The sequence below is a fragment of the Cetorhinus maximus genome, chromosome 2 (assembly GCF_964194155.1).
Source record: "Cetorhinus maximus chromosome 2, sCetMax3.hap1.1, whole genome shotgun sequence".
NCBI classification, from domain to species: domain Eukaryota; kingdom Metazoa; phylum Chordata; class Chondrichthyes; order Lamniformes; family Cetorhinidae; genus Cetorhinus; species Cetorhinus maximus.
This window is the reverse complement of record NC_135880.1, coordinates 45520803-45543248: the sequence shown is the minus strand read 5'-3', so window position 1 is coordinate 45543248 and position 22446 is coordinate 45520803. Positions and strand designations below refer to the sequence as shown.

General features: G+C 41.3%; 1 protein-coding gene across 4 annotated transcripts in view; it reads left to right on the top strand.

Moving 5' to 3' along the window:
• LOC144693924 (uncharacterized) overlaps window positions 1–22446 on the top strand; it is a 129364-nt gene that overhangs the window by 27773 nt on the left and 79145 nt on the right. For all 4 annotated transcript variants that reach the window (XM_078564163.1, XM_078564154.1, XM_078564146.1 and 1 more), the window contains exons 4-5: window positions 21921–22030; window positions 22186–22236. In XM_078564163.1, the coding sequence (XP_078420289.1) occupies window positions 21921–22030; window positions 22186–22236 (161 nt within the window). The remainder of the gene's footprint in view (window positions 1–21920; window positions 22031–22185; window positions 22237–22446) is intronic.

Below are 22446 nucleotides of genomic sequence, written 5' to 3'. Positions count from 1 at the left end.
TTCAACGTTGCGCTTTGATACTATCTACGTATGAGTATACCTTCATGCACCATCCTGGCTTGCATATTACAAATACAGACACACTCAGTTGCCTCCCATTACTGGGCAGCATTGTACATGCTCCAGTGCCACAGGAAGTTGTGCTTGTACTGAATTTCTTGGATTCCTTGCCTGTGTGTGCAAAGCAAATGAGAAATTGAACAAACAGAGATCCAATTTTGTCAAAAGCCCAAGACCTTGTATTGCAAGGGTTGTCAAATTCACCAGTGTCTGATGAGATGAGGCTATTCCATGCCTGAAAATCAGAGTTAAGTTGTCAAAATAGCATCTTGTTGTGGGGATCAAGAGTTGTCCCTTCGCAAAGAAGAGAACCACTCTTAACAGAGCTTCGTGGCATGCATCCAGGCATATCGAAGATGCAAATGCTTGCGCGAAGCTATTTTTGGTGGCAAGGCATTGACAGTGACATTGAAAGCATGGTCAAGCACTGTCTCCATTGTCAGCTGGAACAGAAGTTGCCTGTTTCAGCTCCATTGCATCCGTGGGAGTGGCCTGGTTGACCCTGAGTTAGACTGCATATTGATTATGCAGGACCATTCTTAGGTACCATGTTTTTATTGATTGTAGATGCGCATTCTAAATTGACGTGTATGAAGTCAGATCACCGACATGGAGTGCAACTATTGAAAAGCTGCATCATAGTTTTAGTATACATGGCCTACTGGAAGTCATCGTTTCTGATAATGGTACAGCTTTTACCAGTACAGAGTTTGAGATTCATGCATTTAAATGGAATCAGACATATTAAAACAGCACCATATCATCCCTCATCAAATGGTTTAGCTGAAAGAGCTGTGCAAACTTTCAAATCTGGAAAGAAGAGGTTATCAGAAGATATTCTAGAAACTTGACTTTCCGCATTCTTCTCAATTACTGAATGACGCCTCATTCAGTTACGGGTTCAGCACCATTAATTATTGAAATGCCGCCTACATACAAGGTTAAGGTTGGTGTTTCCAAACTTAGGAAGGTAGAGTAAAATCAGAGCAATCAAAAATTGAATGAAATATAGTAATTGAAGGTATAGCCTCTCCTACTGTTTATCAGGGGTCACGTGATTGGTTGGAGCCTCCGAAAACAATGAGTGCTAAACGCAGGTAATCCGGCAGGTGGGGCTTTCTTGTCGAGGACCTGGTTCAAGCATGTAGCCTCTGAAAAAAACACTGTAATAAAGTTAACCGTTTCTTATTGAAACCTGTCGGTACGTCAAGTCATTACAGGTCTGTGCAGAGGAAATAGGGAGAAGTTGTTTCCATTGGTGGAAGGGTTGTGAACCAGAGTACACCAATTCAAAGTGTTTGGCAAATTAACCAGAGACAACATAAGTTTAGGATCTAGAATGCACTGCCTCAGTATGGTGGAGGTAGATTCAAGCATGGCTTTCAAAGGGAATTGGTAATAATCTGAAGAGAAGATTTGCAGGGCTGTGGGAGAAAAAGCAGGTGAGTGGGACTAGCTGAGTTGCTCTTGCAGAGACTGGCACAGACATAGCAGTCCTCTGTGTTGGAACCAATCTACGATTCTATGTATCAGTGTGTAACTGCTGATCATATCTTTTGCATGCACAGCATACACCGAGTGAATCAATTTTTGCAGATCAACACCTGTTCCTGAAGGATATTTTAGGAAAGAAACCCTGAAATACCAAGTCAAAACTTAAATGGCAATTTTGGAGAAAGTACTTTTTAAATCTGAACCATCTCCTGCAGCCATCCTTTCTTACAAGAATAAAATAGGGAAAATGTAACTTATATTGCCCTCTTCTAAGAGTAACTACTTTCTATTTTGTATGTTTCTTCAAAAACAAAACACACATTTTGCTAAACTATGTTGGGTGCTCTAGATAGATGAAAGATTACTTTGATCACATTGTTTGGATGTTCCAGTTTTGTGCCTAAATCATAGCATGTTGGACTGATAAGCTTTGGAAGAAATTACCCATGCAGAATTTCCCATCTCTGGGCTAAAACTGGGAAATTGTTCTCGAGCAATGAATCAATTAGTCTTCTGTGCCAAGTGGCATATGAGGCACCCATTCTTTTCCACTGTGCAATCTCTGTACAGAAAGATAGTTCTTTCTGTTGGAGTATCATCTTGCCTTGTACAATTAATCTTTATACTTGCAGTTCTGTTACAGACTCAACTCCATGTTGTTTCTCCAATGAAAAGCATTTTTACGTGGACAAGTCTTAGTCTGACTCATAGCATGCAGGACAGGTTTTGCTGTCTTTAGTCTGTTTCCTTTCTTTCAACTGGACAGACCTGGGTACTCCTGCCAGAATAGCTCTCGGTCATAGGAATACACAAGATATCCCATGATATCTTTGTGTGGTTCCAAAAATAGAGGCCTAAGATCATCAGAATATCAATAGGCTGTCAATTTGCTAACACAGTACTGCTTCCACAGGAAATCACTTAATGTGGATGGGCATGTGTTGCATGGCTGAAACATAACAGCACCATTAAAAGGCACTACTGTGTCAACTCAAGCTGGTAATATTCACAGACTCCACAATGCAGAGGATAAACCCCTCCACTTAATTTAAAAATTGTGAGATATATCAGCAAAGGGACTGCAGCGGTTCAAGAAGGCAGCTCACCAAGCCTTCTCGAGGGCAATTAGGGATGGGCAATAAATGCTGGCCTAGCCAGTGATGCCCACATCCCATGAATGGTTTAAAAAAAAGTTACAATTTGTACAAAACAGAAGCACTACAGTTTCTGTGCTGGCAGTTCTACAGTGGACATGATCTTCTGCATTCACCAACTACAACAGAAAGAGAAATGTATATACATGTACAGTGTCTTAAATCCGGCTTTCTGAAAAACTGGACATTTTTATAAGCTGCATTGCATCAATTTTAATTGTTATTAATGAGTAAAATAACTTACCGGGACGATTCAGCTAGGTGCTGCATTGGTGCAGTGATGCACCAGACTAGTTATTGGCTTTGCGTGCTGTACTTTTCCTGACCTCCGATGGCCTGAGCGGCCCTTGACTCCACCCCAATCCAAGGGTTCTCAATTTGACTATTAGCAGGTGAGATCCACTTCATGCATGTTGCTTGAAATTTATTGAAATAGCTGAGGGGTTGTACTTCCATACATACAGGAAATTGTGGTTCTTTGGGAGCTTTACTATAATGTCCGTACTTTGAATCCAGCATAGCCTGCGAGTCAGCCTTACTTATTATTTATTTTTTTCAAATATTATCTCTTCACTATTATGCATTCTTTTTTCAAACTTTAATAATAAGAAACTTACTTTATGTCATGTGTCTCCTATTGATTGAATTAAAGTTCCAGTTTTTATCTCCGAAAACTGGCAAGATCCAAAATCCAGCATGGATCAGTCCTAAAGTTGCCACTTTTGAGACACTGTACTTGTACCTCTTTATCTTACAATTGGTTGCCCACCAAAGCTCCTCCGTCTCATCCACTCCTTCCACAGTTTCATAACACCACCTCCAACAATTTCAGGGTGAAGAATGGAGTGAAACAGGGCTGTGTCCTAAGTTTCCTGTGTGTTCGATATCATCTTCTCCATGCTCCTGACCTTTGCCCTCCCTGCAGAAGGAATTCCCTGGAGGAAATTTGCCTCCATACTAGGTCAGATGGCAAACTCTACAATCTGTCCAGACTGAAAGCGAAGACAAAAATACACGTCTTGATCAGAGAACTCCTCTACACTGATGCTGGGCTAGTCACCCACATGGAAACTTGGCTACAAAGACTCATGGATTGTCGTTCCCATTCCTGTAATTTGTTCTCCCTTAATGTAAGAGTCAAGAAGACAGTGGTCATGGGACAGGGTGTCACATCTCTGCCCCTGATCACACTAAATAACACCCTATTCAAAGTGGTTAGTAAATACTCCTAGCTTTGGTCCATTGTGACAGACAATCTTTTTTTTTATGAGAATTTTAAAATCAAGACTTTGACTAGGAGCCAACGTAAGTCAATAAGCACAGGGTGATAGGAGAATTTGTCTTGATGCAAGTAAAGACACAAGCAGCAGAGTTTTGGATGACCTCAAGTTTACGGAGGGTAAATGTGATAGAACAGCTAAGAGTATGTTTGCATGATCGAGTCCACAGGTGACAATTGCATGAATGAAGGCTTCAGTAGCGGATGAGATGGGGTGATGTTACAAAGGCCCCATAATCAGGAAACGTTGACCATATTGGGTGTCTATGATAGTCACATTTTTGATAGATAAAGCAAGTTGGAAAGAATTGGCAGCATGATTTTATCACTAAGCTTATCCACTATTTTGCAACTGCACCTGAATGACAAAGATGTGGAGGGACTACACTGCAGAGGACTGGTAACTGTAGGAAGGGAGCAGGGCATAATTTGTCTGAAGCAAAACCTGAGGTAACATGAGGTTAATGTCAGGTGTGGCTCAGTTGATAGCACTCTTATCTGAGTCTGTAGGTTGTTGGCTCAAGTCCCATTTCAGAGACAAAATTCTGCACTTCATTGTGCGACTGAGGTCGTGCTACACTACCGTTTGCTCACACAGGTGGATGTAAAAGACCCTGTGGCAAGAATTTTGAAGAGCCATGGAGTTATCCAAGGTATCCTAGCCACTATTTTCCCTCGATTGATATCACTAAAAAAGAGAGATCATCTAGTTATTATCATATTGCAGTTTGTGGGAGCTTACTGTGTGCAAATTAGCTGCTGTGTTCCCTACATTATAAGTGCACACACTTCAAAAAAGTGGCTGTAGAGCACTTTGTGACACCTGAAATTTGCTGTGTAAATGCAAGTCTGCGTTTCTTTTCCATTTTGGAGTTGTCTCCCTAAGTTTGGTCTGCGGTGAGCGAATCAAACGGGAATGCATTGTTCTGCTGCTAACGAGAAGGGTGTGAGAGTGCATGAGTGTAAAGTGGAAGACCTTACTTTGCAGGCAGAGCTTGAAAGCTTGGCAGTTAGGTTATTTTGTGTATTGTCTTTAATTAATGGCTATCAGTAGAAATTTTTGTATGTTGGTGACCAGTCAAAGGTGACACCTGCTTCATGCTGCATAAGTAGGGGTGAGGATTTTGTTTAAACAGCTGACCATTTAGGGTGACACAAGTTCATGGAAAGCAGTGGCATTGTGCATATGAAAGATGGAAGACACTGTTTCTGTGGTACTTGGTTGAAGACACCATTTCAGATAGGACTCTACCATATGTTTTATATCATTGAGTGTGGTTTCCAGGGTGGAAAAGTTAATAGCTTGAATACCAATGGCACTGTCATCAGCATTGACTATGTGCCACAATCTGGTTGCAGACAAGTTATTCAACAGCAGTGGTACTAGAACTGATCCTTGACTCTTTTCACGTTTAGTAGATGCCCCGCACTGGCTGACAGAGATGACTAGGTCTGTGCTGTTGCACATTGAGCAACACCCAAGTGACAATTGAAACTCCAGCTTTTCCAATTTGAGCAAGTAAAATCTATCTCTTAGGTTGACTTTCCCAACAGGCTTGATGAGTAGCATCAAGCAATTTCAAATGTGCACTGTGCCATACCTGGGTCGCTGGATTCCTCAGTAGTGCAGTGTATTTTTCGTCCAGGCACAGCATGTAGAAGGCATGAAGCTGCAGGGGATTATGGATCTTGCAGCTGTGTAGAGGGTGCCACAAAAGCATTTGCCAACTCCCAAGTTGGGCCATTATGCTGTTTTATAGAATTATGATTCATTCAGTAATTTGTAAACAAAATGCAATTAATTTTCCTGATCCATTGGAGTTTCATCGTACTCCCGATGGCTGGTCATTGCAGGCTTACCTGGATAAATGGTTAGTGTTGACTCTGGAAAGTTGTTGAGAATAGTGTTTGATACTGGTTGTGGGTGACTGTTGATTGGTTAGTTGATTGACTCGTAAAACTGTAAGGGGTAGCCTTGACCCCAGTCTCACTGAGCAGAAGATGCAATACTATTTAGAGTTGTTGCACCATTGCTGTATTTCTCTATGAGATTGGCACTTAGATGTCATGAACCATAGCTGCATTGGTAGCATTGGTCCGTGTAGTGGCATACTTCCACTCTTCATTTCCCTTCATGTTAGGGTGACATAGGTGGTTGCCTTAAACTGAAAATGTACTTGGAGCTTCTGGATAAGCTGCTAGTGGTCTCACACTGTACACGCCACTGACTTCAAATACCCTTAGGATCATAAATAGCACAATGCTGTGCCCTATGAGATGTAAAAGGCAGCATGGCTGTAATTGATAGACTTATGGAAAAGGTGGTAATGCGGCAGAATTGCATTGATCTATCATGTTGTTGCTGTTGGTCAGTGATGAAGTTGATAGCTGGGAATGTTCAGTTTGCTTTTTAGTTGTTTCGTGTGATCTGTATATTAAATCAAGAAATAAAATGGTCAACTCAACTTGGCAAAATTACTGGTGTCTAGCCTCGAGGCTTATTTTAATATCTCATACAAAAACATAACTTTGCCAAGCTGAGTTTATTGTTTTCTTTCTTAATTCAATGTATGAATCACATGAAAACAGTTAGGAAGCAATCTGACTATTCCTGTTTTGCAGCCAAAATGAAAATTGATCGGTCAATAAATATAATTAAAAGTCCTGAACATTTATAGGGTTTTTTGACATTAAACCTTAAATAACTCTCTATTATATTACTCGATCAGTAATAATTTATATACAAATTTGTGGATTTTGTTGAAGCAATAAGACTAATTGAAATAGCTGTTTCTGAATGTATGAAGACTTAAAAAGTGAAACTTGTTAATTGAGTGCAAGTAAAAATAAAGATAATTTGTCTGAGCTTAGAACTTCAAAATGCAATACCATCTTTCATTAAATCGGGGAGGTCAGTGCAATGTAGGATAGTTGCTTTATTTCAAGACTGTTGCCGGATACCTTGTAAAATATTCTGGATGGGAATATTTGCATTTGGAAGCCTAATTGGAGTTCTTGAGAAATTGCACTGCCTGACATGAAGCCTTTTACCAATTTCAAACATTGTGCTCAATGAACAGAAAGGCAGAGGCTTTGAGAACTCTGTCCTCTTTTCTGTCTTCTTTATACAGTCCCTTCTGTTGTGAGCATGTTCACAGGAATTTTCAGGCTTTGATCCGATAGTCTTGTCTCTGATAACTGCAGCTGAGCTGAGTGAAGTCAGCTACATCCCAGTTGTTGGTGGAGGAATGCAGTTCCAAAGCTCTGTGTGAGCAGGGATTTAAGTTTGGACTTGGAACGCTAGGGCACTGCTTTTTTTGAACAGACCAAAGGAAGTCTCCTTTCAGGGAAGAGATTTTTTTTGCCAGAACTCTCCAATATTTCCGGGTGGGTCTAAAAAAACATGAAATACTTTCACCCAGAATATTGCTCAACTATAATTTCTGACTAATGTGACATTCTTTGTATTGTCATGAATTTCTAGTTCATAACTTGTATGTTATAGAATATAATTTCTGGTTTTAGGAAATTAGTTTTAATTGTAGAAAATGGGTGTATCTGATTAAGAAACTGATAAGCAACCCTGAAGTAAATGCAATTCAAACAAGCTTGGAGTTAATTACAATTCAAAGCTAACTTGAGTTTGTCTTCCAAGGTCAGAGTTGATAGTGAAAAACAAAATTGAACAATCAATGAGCCATCTCCAGGCTTGTAATGGAGCCAAGGAATCTGGAGAGAGGGCAATTATATCCATAAGAAATATAAACTATTCATATGGGTTACAGAACAAAGAATTGTGTTGAAAGTAAAAAAATAATTAATTTATATTTCTGTTGGAGGACATCCAAAAGCATGCCACGATGCAATAGAGATTGTGATTCAGGGTGGAGCCTTGGTTAGACGGTTCTTTTGCTTAACGTATTTGTATGTTTGACAGAAGCAAGCAGTTTGTTTTGAGAACATACTGATGAGGCAGTTGCAGATTTGGTCTTGTGTAGTCTGCAACTCATGGAGTGGGGAGAGCCAAAGGAAATGGGTATTAGTCAGGCCTGCACTTAAGCAGATAAAATACTAACTTTATCATTTACTGAATGGAATGCTGGTGGGGGCTCGAGCTCAATTTGGATTTTGTGAGGGGAAACTAGCTGGAAGATTTGGTCTAGCTTGCAGCTAGTGGAAGAAATGTGGTCCTCTCAAAGCCTTGTGGCAGAAAGCAGTCAGCTTGAATATTTAGCTTGGAAAGAACTGTGCAGAAGCTGTGGGAGCAGACTGGGGAAAAGTAGCCTTTGTATGCCCAAAGCCAAGACAAAAAGCTGAAGTCCACAGTCATGTGGTCTGTAAAGAAGCTTGGAGTATGGATTAGCCAGGAACTAATGAAAAGATCCCCAGGAAATTTATAATGCGAGGAATTCCAAACGGCCTCAGCAAACCTTTGTGTTGGTTCCTGGGAAAGTGAATGAACCTTCGAGGTTTCAGAAGTTAAGGGAACTCTCGTGGGGAAGTTAAAAAGTAAAATTGAAGTTTATAGCATAAATCTTTAAAAGTTACTGTTTAAATAGGCTTACTTTGATTCTTTTTGACATACAATGTTTTTGTTTAAGAACTATGCCACAAGATTTCATGTTTTGTTGGTTAATTTTTTTCTTTATTCTTTCATGGGATGCAGGCATCGTTGGCAAGGGCAGCATTTGTTGCCCATCCTTAATGGCCCTTGAACTGTGGCTTCCTAGTCCATTCAGAGGGCAGTTAAGAGTCAACCACATTGTGCTGGTCTGGAGTCACATAGGCCAGACCAGGTAAGGATGGCAGATTTCCTTCCCTAAAGGACATTAGGGAACTAGATGGGCTTTTACAACAAAACGATGATAGTGGTTATGGTCACCATTATTGAGACTATCTTTAGATTCCAGATTTATTAATTGAATTCAAATTCCACCCACTGTCATGATGGGATTTGAACCCATGTCCCCAAAGCATTTGCCTGGGCCTCTGGATTACTGGTCCAGTGACATGACCACTACGCCACCATTTCCCCATGGTTGCTGGATGTTCAAATTTCTCCTTTAAATATTAACAGCCATTAATAGGATCATGACAATATTGTCATAATTGAAAGCATCTAAATCAAAATGTTGAAATGTTAGTTGATGAATGGTTGCATGCTATCAATGTCCAACTCTGTAAGCACAATGAGCTTGGACATTATGCATCTATCACAACCTGTAATAAGTAACGCACCATCAAAATAACAGCAACTGTAGAAATCAGAACAAATGAGAAATGTCAAGATTGAGTCACCACTAAAAACACATGACACAAATAAAACCCTCTAGGATCCTGGTGTATTATACCCCCTCATCTTTCTTGACCTCTCTGTAGCCTTTCACATGGTTGACCTCACCAAATTCCTCCATTGTCCAGTTGTGTGGGGCTGCCTTTGCTTGGTTTTATTCTTACCCATTGTAATCTGAGCATTTCCAGCAGTTACTCCTCTTCCGACCTCTGCACTTTTACCTTTGAATCTTCTAAAAGGTCCTCTCCTTAGACCCATCTTTTTATCATCTACATTCTGACCCTCAGTAACATTATCAGAAGACGTCATCCAGAGCTATCTCTGCCATGTCTGGACCTCTTTCTAAACTACTCTCCTGCTTTAAGGGCCTCCATAAATCCTGCATAAGAACATGACATAAAAAAATAGGAGCAGGAGTTGGCCATTTGGCTCCTCAAGCTTGCTCCACCATTCAGTCAGATCATGGCTGATCTGATTGTAGCCTTAACTCTTCTTTCCTGCCTGCCCCCCATATCCTTTGACTCCCTTGTTGATAAAAAATCTGTATAACTCAGCCTTGAATATATGAATGACCCAGCCTGCACTGTTCTGTGGCATAGAGAATTCCAAAGATTAATGACTTTGAGGGAAGAAAATTCTTCTCATCCTCACCTTAAAATGGCAGACCCTTATTTTAAGCTGTGCCCTCTAGTTCTAGATTCCCATAGAAATTAGGGGAAGCATCCTCTCAGCATCTACTTTATCAAGTCCTCTCAGAATCTTTTATGTTTCAATAGGATCACCTTTGATTCTTCTAAACTTCTAGACTAGCAGGGGTTTGGGAACCTGAGTGGGGAGACACAAGAGGGAAACAAAGATAGGAATGAAAGACGGAAAAGTAGAAAGGAAAATTGGAAGGCAGAGGAGATGAGGGCTAGCAGCCATAGTACAAAAAATATGTTTAAAAATGTTAAAAAGACAAGTCTAAAGGCACTGTATCTGAATTCACGGAGCACTCACAATAAGGTTGATGAATTGACAGTGCAAATAGATGTAAACGGGTGTGATATGATTAAGATTACAGAGACATAGCTGCAGGGTGACCAATGCTGGGAACTGAATATCCAAGGGTACTCGATATTTAGGAAGGACAGATAAAAAGGAAAAGGAGATGGCATGGCATTGTTAGTTAAGGATGAAATCAGTACAATAGTGAGAAAGGATATTGGCTCAGATAATCTAGATGTAGGATCAGTCTGGGTGAAGTTAAGAAGCAACAAGGGGTGGAAGACATTATTGAGAGTTGTCTATAGGCTTCCAAACAGTAGTGGTAAGGCAGGAGACGACATTAAACAGGAAATGAGAGATGCATGTAACAAGAATGCTATAGTAATCATGGGTGACTTTAATCTACATATTAGACTGGGCAATCCAAATTAGCAATAATACTGCGATGGATGAATTCCTGGAGTGTGTACGATATGGTTCTTTAGACCAGCATGTCGAGGAACTGTCTGGGGAACAGGCTATCCTAGATTTGGTGTTGTGCAATGAGAAAGGGTTAATTAATAATCTTGTTGTGCAGGGTCCTTTAGGGAACAGTGACCATAACAGGATAGAATTCATCATTGGATTGAAAGTGAAGTAGTCTGATCTGAAACTAGGGTCCTAAATCTTAACAAAGGAAGCTACGAAGGTATGAGGTGCGAGTTGGCTAAGATAGATTGGGGAACTTCATTAAAAGGCATGACAGTGGATAGGCAATAGCTAATATTTAAGGAACAAATGTTTGCATTGCAATAGTTATAGATTCCGTTCTGGCACAAAAATACAACAGGAAAAGTGGCCCACCATGGCTAACAAAAGAAATTAGATCCAAACAGGAGCCATGTAAAGTTGCTAGAAAAAGTAGCATGTCTGAGGGTTGGGGGCAGTTTAGAATTCAGCAAAGGAGGACCCAGAGATTGATTAAGATGGGAAAATAGAGCATGAGAGTAAACTTGCAAAGAACATAAAAGCAGACTGTAAAAGCTTCTGTACGTATGTAAAAAGAAAAAAATTAATGAAGACAAATGTAGGCCCCTTACAGTCTGAAATGGGAGAATTTATAATAGAGAACAAGGAAATGGCAGAGCAATTAAACAAGTACTTTAATTTTGTCTTCACAGAGGAAGACACAACTTCCCAGAAATGCTAGGGAACCAAAGGGCTAGTGAGAAGGAGGGATAAAAGAAATTAGTATTATTAAAACGATAGTGCTGGAGAAATTAATGGGACTGAAACATAGAAACTAGGAGCAGGAGTAGGCCATTCGGCCCTTCGAGCCTGCTCCGCCATTCATTATGATCGTGGCTGATCATCCAACTCAATAGCCTGCTCTCGCTTTCTCCCCATACCCTTTGATCCCTTTCGCCCTAAGAGCTATATCTAACTCCTTCTTGAAAACATACAATGTTTTGGTCTCAACTACTTTCTGTGGTAGCGAATTCCAGAGGCTCACCACTCTCTGGGTGAAGAAACTTCTCCTCATCTCAGTCCTAAATGGTCTACCTGTGGCCCCTGTTCTGGACTCCCCCACCATCGGGAACATCCATCCTGTCTAGTCCTGTTAGAATTTTATAGGTTTCTATGAGATCCCTTCTCATTCTTCTGAACTCTAGCGAATATAATCCTAATCGACTCAATCTCTCCCCATATGTTAGTCCCACCATCCCAGGAATCAGTCTGGTAAACCTTCGCTGCACTCCCACTATAGCATGTACATCCTTCCTCAGATATGGAGACCAAAACTGCACACAATATTCCAGGTGTGGTCTCACCAAAGCCCTGTACAATTGCAGCAAGACATCCCTGTTCCTGTACTCGAATCCTCTGGCTCTGAAGGCCAACATACCATTTGCCTTCTTTACTGCCTGCTGCACCTGCATGCTTACCTTCAGCGACTGGTGTACAAGGACACCCAGGTCTCGTTGCACATTCCTCTCTCTCAATTTATCGCCATTCAGATAATAATCTGCCTTCCTGTTTTTGCTACCAAAATGGATAACCTCACATTTATCCACATTATACTGTATCTGCCATGCATTTGCCCACTCACTCAGCTTGCCCATATCACACTGAAGCATCTCTGCATCCTCCTCACAGCTCACCCTCCCACCCAGCTTTGTGTCATCTGCAAATTTGGAGATATTACATTTAATTCCCTCATCTAAATCATTAATATATATTGTGAATAGCTGGGGTCCCAGTACCGATCCCTGTGGTACCCCACTAGTCACTGCCTGCCATTCGGAAAAAGACCTGTTTATTCCTACTCTTTGTTTCCTGTCTGCCAACCAGTTTTCTATCCATCTCAATACACTACCCCCAATCCCAAGTGCTTTAATTTTGCACGCCAATCTCTTATGTTGGACTTTCGTTGAAAGCCTTCTGAAAGTCCAAATAAACCACATCCACTGACTTTTTTTTTGTAAAAATATACTTTATTCATAAAATATCTTCAATCACATTCCAAACCATTTCAAAAACAACATTACAAGGGTACAATCCAGGTTAAACTTTTACAAAATGTATCACCAGGTGCATCAGTACAAACAATATTACAATCATTTACAGCCTTTCATTTTGATCTGTACAGCCCGAGGGGCTCTAAACAGTTCCCAGTCTCTCGGTGCGCTGTGGTAGAAAGGTCTTAGACAGCGACCCTTCCCCATTGCGCCTTTGCGGCTGCTGCCCCAAGCTTTAGTGCGTCCCTCAGCACGTAGTCCTGGACTTTGGATTGTGCCAGTCCGCAACAATCGGTCGGGGACAACTCTTTGTGCTGGAAGACCAACAAGTTTCGGGCAGACCAAAGCGCCTCTTTCACCGAGTTGATGATCCTCCAGCTGCAGTTGATGTTTGTCTCGGTGTGTGTCCCTGGGAACAGCCCGTAGAGCACAGAGTCCTGTGTCACAGAACTGCTCGGGATGAACCTCGACAGCAACCACTGCATCTCTCTCCAGACTTTCTTTGCAAAGGCACAATCCACAAGGAGGTGGACAATGGTCTCTTCCCCACCACAGCCACCTCGAGGGCAACGTGCAGAGGGGGTGAGCTTCCTGGCGTGTAGGAAGGATCTGACGGGGAGGGCCTTTCTCACCACCAGCCAAGCTACGTCTTGGTGCTTGTTGGAAAGTTCTGGCGATGAGGCATTCTGCCAAATGACTTTGACAGTCTGCTCGGGGAACCATCCCACAGGGTCCACCCTCTCCTTATCCCTCAGGGCCTCTAGGACGTTACGTGCTGACCACTGCCTGATGGACTTGTGGTCAAAGGTGTTTTTCTGCATAAATTTTTCCACCAGGGACAGGTGGTACGGCACGGTCCAACTACTTGGAGCGTTCCGCGGCAGCGTGGCCAGACCCATCCTTCGCAACACCGGGGACAGGTAGAACCTCAGCACGTAGTGACACTTGGTGTTTGCGTACTGAGGGTCTACGCACCGCTTGATGCAGCCACACACAAAGGTGGCCATCAGTATGAGGGCGATGTTGGGCACGTTTTTTCCCCCTTTATCTAGAGGCTTGTACATCGCGTCCCTGCGGACACGATCCATTTTCGACCTCCAGATAAAGCGGAAGATGGCTCGAGTGATCGCCGTCGCGCAGGAGTCTGGAATGGGCCAGACCTGCGCCACGTACAGCAACAGCGAGAGTACCTCACACCTGATGACCAGGTTCTTACCCGCAATGGAGAGGGAGCGTCGCTCCCACATGCCCAGTTTCCTTTTCACCATAGCCACTCGCTCCTTCCAGTTTCTAACGCATGCCCCGGTCCCTCCGAACCATATCCCCAGCACCTTCAGGCCGTCAGCCCTGACAGTGAAGGGGACAAAGGATCGGTCAGCCCAGTTCCCAAAGAACATGGCCTCGCTCTTCCCACGATTTACCTTGGCTCCCGAGGCCAGTTCGAACTGGTCGCAGATGTGCATCAGTCTGCGCACCGACAGCGGATCCGAGCAGAAGACGGCGACGTCGTCCATGTACAGGGAGGCTTTTACCTGAGTGCCTCCACTGCCTGGGATCGTCACTCCTCTTATGCCCGGATCCTTCCTGATGGACTCGGCAAAGGGTTCTATGCAGCACACGAAAAGGACAGGCGAGAGAGGGCAGCCCTGCCTGACTCCAGATTTAATCGGAAAGCTATCTGTTTCCCACCCATTGATTGAGACTGCGCTACTGATGTTAGTGTAGAGCAGTTGGATCCAATTTCGAATTCCCTCCCCAAAGCCCATTTTGGAGAGCACATCCCCCATGTAGGTGTGCGATATTCTGTCAAAGGCCTTCTCCTGATCCAAGCTGATGAGGCAGGTATCCACACCCCTGTCCTGTACATAGGCAATCGTATCCCTGAGCAGCGCCAGGCTGTCAGAGATCTTCCTGCCTGGCACAGAGCAGGTCTGGTCAGGGTGAATCACCAATTCCAGAGCGGATTTGACCCGGTTGGCGATGACCTTGGACAGAATCTTATAGTCCACATTCAACAGTGAAATGGGTCGCCAATTTCTAATTTCCTCCCTTTCCCCCTTGTGCTTGTAGATGAGGGTGATGATGCCTTTCCTCATGGATTCTGACAAACCACATCCACTGACTACCCCTCATCAACTCTACTAGTTATATCCTCGAAAAATTCCAGTAGATTTGTCAAGCATGGACCCTAGAATTTTCCCCACCACCAACGTCAGGCTGACTGGTCTATAATTCCCTGTTTTCTCTCTGTCTCCCTTTTTAAATAGTAGGGTTACATTAACTACCCTCCAAGAGTCTATAGAATCTTGGAAGATGACCACCAATGCATCCACTATTTCTATGGCCACTTCCTTAAGTACTCTGGGATGTAGATTATCAGGCCCCGAGGATTTATCGGCCTTCAACCCCATCAATTTCCCCAACGCCATTTCCCTACTAATACTGATTTCTTTCAGTTCCTCCCTCTCACTAAACCCTGTGTTCCCCAACATTTCTGGTATGTTATTAGTGTCCTTCAATTTCATTCGCAGGCCCTGAAAGCTGATAAATCCCCAGGGCCTGAAAATCCACATCGCAGGGTACTAAAGGAGGTGGCCATGGAAATAGTGGATGCGTTGGTTGTCATCTTTCAAAATTCTGTAGAGTTTGGAATAGTCCCAGCAGATTGGAGGGTGGCAAATGTAACCCCACTATTTTAAAAAGGAGAGAGGCAGAAAACAGCGAATTATAGACCTGTTAGCCTAACATCAGTAGTAGGGAAAATGCTAGTCTACCATAAAGGATGTGATAACAGGACACTTAGAAAATATCAACGAGATTTATGAAAGAGAAATCATGTTTGACAAATCTACTAGAGCTTTTTAAGGGCGTAACTAGTAGAATAGATAAGGGAGAACCAATGGCTGTGGTGTATTTGGATTTTCCGAAAGCTTTTGATTAAGTCCCACATAAGAGGTTAGTTTATAATTGGTTAATTGGGTGTAATATATTGGCATGGATTGAGAATTGGTTAGCAGACAGGAAACAGAGTAGGAATAAATGGGTCTTTTTCAGAGTGGCAGGTGGTGACTAGTGGCATGCCGCAGGGATCAGTGCTTGGGCTACAGGCATTCACAATATATATCAATGATTTGGATGAGGGAACCAAATGTAATATTTCCAAGTTTGCTGACGACACGAAATTTGGTGGGAATGTGAGCGGTGAGGAGAGTGTTAAGAGGCTTCAAGGTGACTTAGGCTGAGTGAGTGGGCAAATACATGGCAGATGCAGTATAACATGGATATGTGTGAAGTTATCCACTTTGGTAGGAAAAACAGAATGGCAGCGTGTTATTTAAATGGTGATAGATTGAGAAATGTTAATGTACAAAGGGACCTGGGTGTCCTTGTACACCAATCACTGAAAGCAAGCATGCAGGTGCAGCAACAGTTAAGAAGGCAAGTGGTATGTTGGCCTTCATTGTGAGAGGACTTGAGTACAGGAGCAAAGATGTCCTACTGCAGCTGTGTACAGGGCCTTGGTGAGACCACAGCTGGAGTATTGTGTACCGTTTGGTCGTCTTACCTAAGAAAGGATATACTTGCCATAGAGGGAGTGCAGTGAAGGTTCACCAGACTGATTACTGCATGGCAGGATTATCGTATGAGGAAAGATTGGGCTGACTGTATATAATATTATTGGAAAATATTGTTCTTTTAAAATGGAGGTTTAGTCAGTGGGTGTGTCTTAATTGGGTTAAAGCCAGCTAGCCTGGGTGCTTTGATGTGTACTAGTTTTGACATGTAAGAGAGATAGTGTGCATTTGCATTTTTTGAATAAAGCATTCAAGACATGGGGTGAAAACTGATGCCTTTCTTGCAGCTACCAAGTAATATGTTTATGTTACTAATAAAATTGGTACTATGAAAGGGGTTTTATTGTTATAAGAGGCTGGTGATACAATGAGAATTTATATTCAATGGGCGGTGGTAGGTATAACTTCAGTTTTTGGGTGTGTAGGGTAGAGGCAATGTGAGATCAACAGCAGCTGTAGGCCTCCAACTGTTCTCCACAGGAACCAAAGTGAAAAGAACTTCATTTTGACTTCGTCAGGTGAAAATGCTTGTCTGGTGTCTGGTTAAGTCTGTGGGTTGTTGTTGCCTTAATGGAGATTAGTTTAGGAATTTGTTAAAAGTTATGATAGCAGTAATTTGTAGCTATGTGTATATATATTTTAACCTGTGTAAATTAATAAAATGTTTCATTTAGTTTAATGTAAAACCTCGAGAACTGATGGCTTGATTCCTGAATTTAGAGTCACATCTCAAACATAACACTTAAACTTATAGGTAATGACAGTTGTTAAAGTTTCCTTCACCAGACTGATTACTGCATGGCAGGATTATCGTATGAGGAAATAACTCCACTTTACCAACTGCGTCGGTCATAACATCTGTATTCACTGGAGTTTAGAAGAATGAGAGAGGATCCCATTGTAATGTATAAAATTCTGACAGGGCTGGACAGATTGGATATAGGGATGATGTGTCCTATGGCTGGGGTGTCTAGAAGAAGGGATCACTGTCTCAGGACATGGGATATGCCATTTAGGACTGAAATGAGGAGAAACTTCTTCACTCAGGTTGGCGAACCTGTGGAATCCTCTGCCACAGAAGGCTGTGGAGGCCAAGTCACTGAATATATTTAAGGAGGAAATGGATTTCAGGACTCTAAAGGCGTCAGGGGTATGGGGAGAGAGTTGGAGTATGATTTTGAGATAGAGGATCAGCCATGATCATATTGAATGACAGAGCAGGCTCGAAGGGCAGAATGACCTACTCCTCCTATTTCCTATGTTTCTAACCTGCTCAACCTTTCCTCATAAGGCAGCCCCCTCATCCCAAGAAACAGCTGAGTGACCCTTCTCTGAACTGCCTCCAATGCATTTATATCTGTCCTTAAGTAAAGAGACTAAAACTGCGCACGTGTCCTCTCACCAATAGCCTATTCAGTTTTAGCAAGACTTTCCTACTTTAATACTCCATCCTCCTTGCTATATAGGCCAACATTCCCTTTGCCTTCTCAATTACTTGCTGTACTTACATGTACCTAACTTTGTGATTCGTGCATGAGGACTCCCAGATCCCTCTGTATCACTTCATTCTGTAGTTTCTCTCCATTTAAATAATATACTGCTTTTCTATTCTTCCTGCCAATGTGGACAACCTCACATTTTTGCATGTTTTATTTGGTCTGTCAAATTTTTGCCCACTCACTTAACCTATCAATATCCCTTTGCAGACTCTTTATTATCCTCCTCACAACTTGCTTTTTAATTTTTACAAAGTTAGCAAATTTGGCTGCAATACCATCAGTCTCTTTACGTAAGTCATTAATATAGATCATAAATAGTTGAGGCCCCAGCACTGATCCCTGTGACACTCCACTAATTATAGTTTGCCAAGTTGAAAATGACCCATTTATCCCAGCATAAAAACAAAAAACTAAAAACAAAAAACTACTGCAGATGCTGGAAATCCAAAACAAAAACAGAATTACCTGGAAAAACTCAGCAGGTCTGGCAACATTGGCGGAGAAGCATCGCCGATGCTGCCAGACCTGCTGAGTTTTTCCAGGTAATTCTGTTTTCATTTATCCCGGCACTCTGTTTCCTATTAGCCAATCCTCTCTCCATGCTAATATATCAGCCCCACACCATGAGGTCTTGCCTTGTGCAGTTACCTTTTATGTGGCACTTTATCTAATGCCTTTTGGAAATTCAAAAACTATATTTACTGTTCCCCTATCATCCAGCCTGTTTGTTACATCTTCAAAGAACTGAAATAAATTTTTCAAACACTATTTCCTTTCCATAAAACCATGTTAATGTTGCTTAATTGCATAATGATTTTCTAAATGTCCTGCTGTTACTACCTTAATAATGGATTCTAGCATTTTCCCAAAGGCAGATGTTAGGCTAACTGGCCTATAGTTTTTTATCCTACCTTTTTAAACTAAGTATTTAGTCACCCCTCCTAATATCTCTTCCTTTACACTGGATCAATTTTATTTGATTATGCTACTGTCAAGAGCATTCTGCCATTTTCCCATGTTAAAGGTGCTATATAAATGTGAGTTAGTGTTATAAAGCCCAAATATTGCAATTCAAAATGATTAACAAAGTCACTCAAAGTGGAAACCCTTAATACAAATTTTAATGATTTGTTTTTGTTGTGTTGTGGACCGGGTTGTGAGAGATTTTTGATTAGCTTAGGTTTTTGGGATGCATAACTTGTACATCAGAATCCCACAATCATAAATTAACTTACCAATACCTATCTTAATAAAGATATATATTTTTGAGGCTTTAACCATAATAGGTAGACCATGAGACTTCAGTGCTGAAATTAGACGAAGGTTTATTTGAAAACGGAATAATGAAGTCATACATAAGACTACTGATGCAGAAGTTCTAGATTGAATAGATTCTAGTTGAGAAATGTAATATAGAAGGTGAAGTTTAAATAACTAACTCAATTCTTTTCAACTCACAAATGACACGATCGTGACATAGTGGGGAAAAATGGAGTAGAGGTCGAAGATCAGCCATGATCTGTTTGAATGGCGCAGCAGGCTCAACTGGCCGAATGGTCTACTCCTGCTCCTATTTCCTATGTTCCTATCTGTAGATTTAAGCAACCTTTAGAGTTATCAGTTCTTTTAACTTGCCACCTTTCCCCAATCTTACATCTTACAGAGGATATGTCTATCCTTTCTGATATGAGACTGGCTAGCAAAGATGCCTCTCGGAAGCTCCACTTAACCCCTAAATTGCCATTACCTCATCCCGAATTGGGCCTGTTGTAACTTAACAATTGGCCTATTTTATTACTGAATTATTTTCATTGAATTTTGCCACCTCCGTGCATTGTTCCATTGTATCCTCTAATGGGACAGTTCACAATGCTTCCTATATCTGATTTTGTACAAATCTCCTTTCATTACCTGCTTCTTGTCTAAACTTTACCAAGGCCATGGAGCTCCCAGCTGGCACACAGTATCTAATTGCACTTTCTTTTCCAAAAGCCGAACTCTCAACGGCTAATGAATACATTTTAAAACAAGCTTATAGACTTCGAATATATTATTAATACAACTACTAATTAATTATCAATTCTTCAATTATGGCATAATTAAGGCTGACTTCTTAGTCAATTGGTTTTGTGGAAAGGAAATCGTGTTTAACCAACTTGTTGGAGTTCTGTGAGGAAGTAACGTGCTGTGGATAAAGGGGAACCGGTGGCTGTGCTGTACTTGGATTTCTGGAAGGCATTTGATAAAGTGCCACATCAAAGGTTATTGAGGAAAATAAAAGTCCATGGTATAGGGGTTAACATAATGGTATAGATAAAAGATTGACTGGCGAACAGGAAGCAGAGAGTAGGCATAAATGGGCCTTTTTCAGGCTGGCAAGATGTGACGAGTGGAGTCCCACAGGGGCCTATGCTGGGCCCTCACCTTTTTACAGTTTACATCAATGACTTAGATGAGGGGAGTGAAGGCATGGCAGTTAAATTTTCAGATGCCACAAGATAGCTAGGAAAGTATGTTGTGAAGAAGACATAAGGAGTTTTCAGATGGATATAGATAGATTGAGTGAGTGGGCAAAAATCTGGCAGATGGAGTATAATGTGGGAAAATATGAAGTTCACTTTGGCAGGAAGAATAAAAAAAACAGAATATTACTTAAACGGAGAACGACTGCAGAAGTCGAAGGTGCAAAGAGACCTAGATGTGCTCGTACATGAGTCACAAAAAGTTAGTATGCAGGTACAGCATGTAATCAAGAAGGCTAATGGAATGCTATTATTACAAGAGAAGTTGAACATAAAAGTAAGGATATTATGCTTCAGTTAAACAGGGCATTGGTGAGACTGCATCTCGAATACTGTATGCAGCTTTGTTCTCATTATTTAAGGGAAAGATGTAAAAGCATTGGAGGCAGTTCAGAGGAGGTTTACTCGATTAATATCTGGAATGAGGGGTGGGTTGTCATATGAGGAAAGGTTGGACAGGCTGGACTTGTTTCCACTGGAGTTTAGAGGAGTGAGGGGTGGCTTGACTGAAGTATATAAGATCTTGAATGGCCTTGACAAGCTGGACATCGACAGGATGTTTCCTCTAGTGGGTGAGTCCAGAACAAGGGGGCATTGTTTTAAAATTAGGAGTTCCCCTTGTTGGACAGAGATGAGGAGAATTTGTTTCTCTGGTTGTGCAACTTTGGACCTCTGCCTCAGAAGGTGGTGGAGGCAGGGTCACTGAATATTTTTAAGGACGAGGTAGATAGATTCTAGTTAGGCAAAGGAATCAAAGGTTATCGGGGATAGATGGAAATGCGGGACATGAAACACAAACAGTTCAGCCGTGATCTTATTGAATGGACGGAGCAGCCTCGAGGGGCCAAAAGGCCTACTCTGCTCCTATTTCCTGTGTTCGAAATACAAATGGTAATAAGGAAAAGAGGTTAAAAAAAAAGTAAAACAAAATTTAAACTTTTGAATACTCAATAGCTTATGAAGGAATGAAACTTCACAATTAATTTTTCAGGGTCAGGGAGATTGTCTGGTTGCTATGATCAATTGTCACAGTTTAAAAATTCAAACTCGTGAATTCATTATTTACTTTTACTGACGCTTTTAGTGGGAAATAAGTGGGCAACTACTGCAACTTCATGCTTTGCATTGACACTGTGAGTACCATTGGAGCACAACCTGTGGAGGAGTGGGGTATCTCTAACGCAAGTTCTGGATTTACACATTTAATTGGGTGTGCTGATGCCAGAGGTTGTTGTCCGTTTTATGGTGAGTCTTGTTAACCTCACTGTTACTATCCATGCAAAATTTGGACCAATGTGTACTGTATAATTGAAGCACCATGCCACAGGGGTCCTGGTGTGATCCAGTAGTTAACTTGTGATTCCAATTGTTCTTGTATTATGTGACCCAGTGCACTTTGTATTTAAATGTAGCATCACAGCAGGCACATTTGGTATTTTCTGTTTATTCTTTTCTCTACACTGCGATTGATATATTGCACACCAATGTTGTCCTTTTTAACTTATTTTCCTGGTAATGATGCATTGTTACCCAATTTTTCTTCTTTTGGGACATTGCAGAAAGCTCGCAGAGAAACAATTCCAATTTGGGAAACCGGTAGCCCCCCAGAACGTACTAAAATGACAATGAGAGACTTCATCTATTACTTGCCTGATACAAATCCAATGCTGTAAGTGGCCTGGTGATATTCTAAGTATATTTATTATATAATATTCCTGATAGAATGCATTTTAATGGCATGAAATTAGCCTTTTCATACTACATTTATTGTTTATGTGCAAGTAATATGAAGTTTTGATGTTATTTGAATGCAATTCCTTACAGATCTTCATTTGAAGAAGAAAAAAGACCACCTCTCCCAGTTCTAACCAAAGAGTGAGTATATGTTCAACCATTTACAAAAATAAGCTTCATTTTAAAATTAATGCTTTTAGAAAGTCGTAGATGTCTTGGTGATTTTCACCAGTTTTTCACTTACCAAGTTTTAACAAAGGAATTTTAAATTAATAATAAAACACTATTTTTGGTAATAGTGTGAATTTAGTTTTCTGGGATCTGTTGGATCAATGATAAAAATTAAAAATA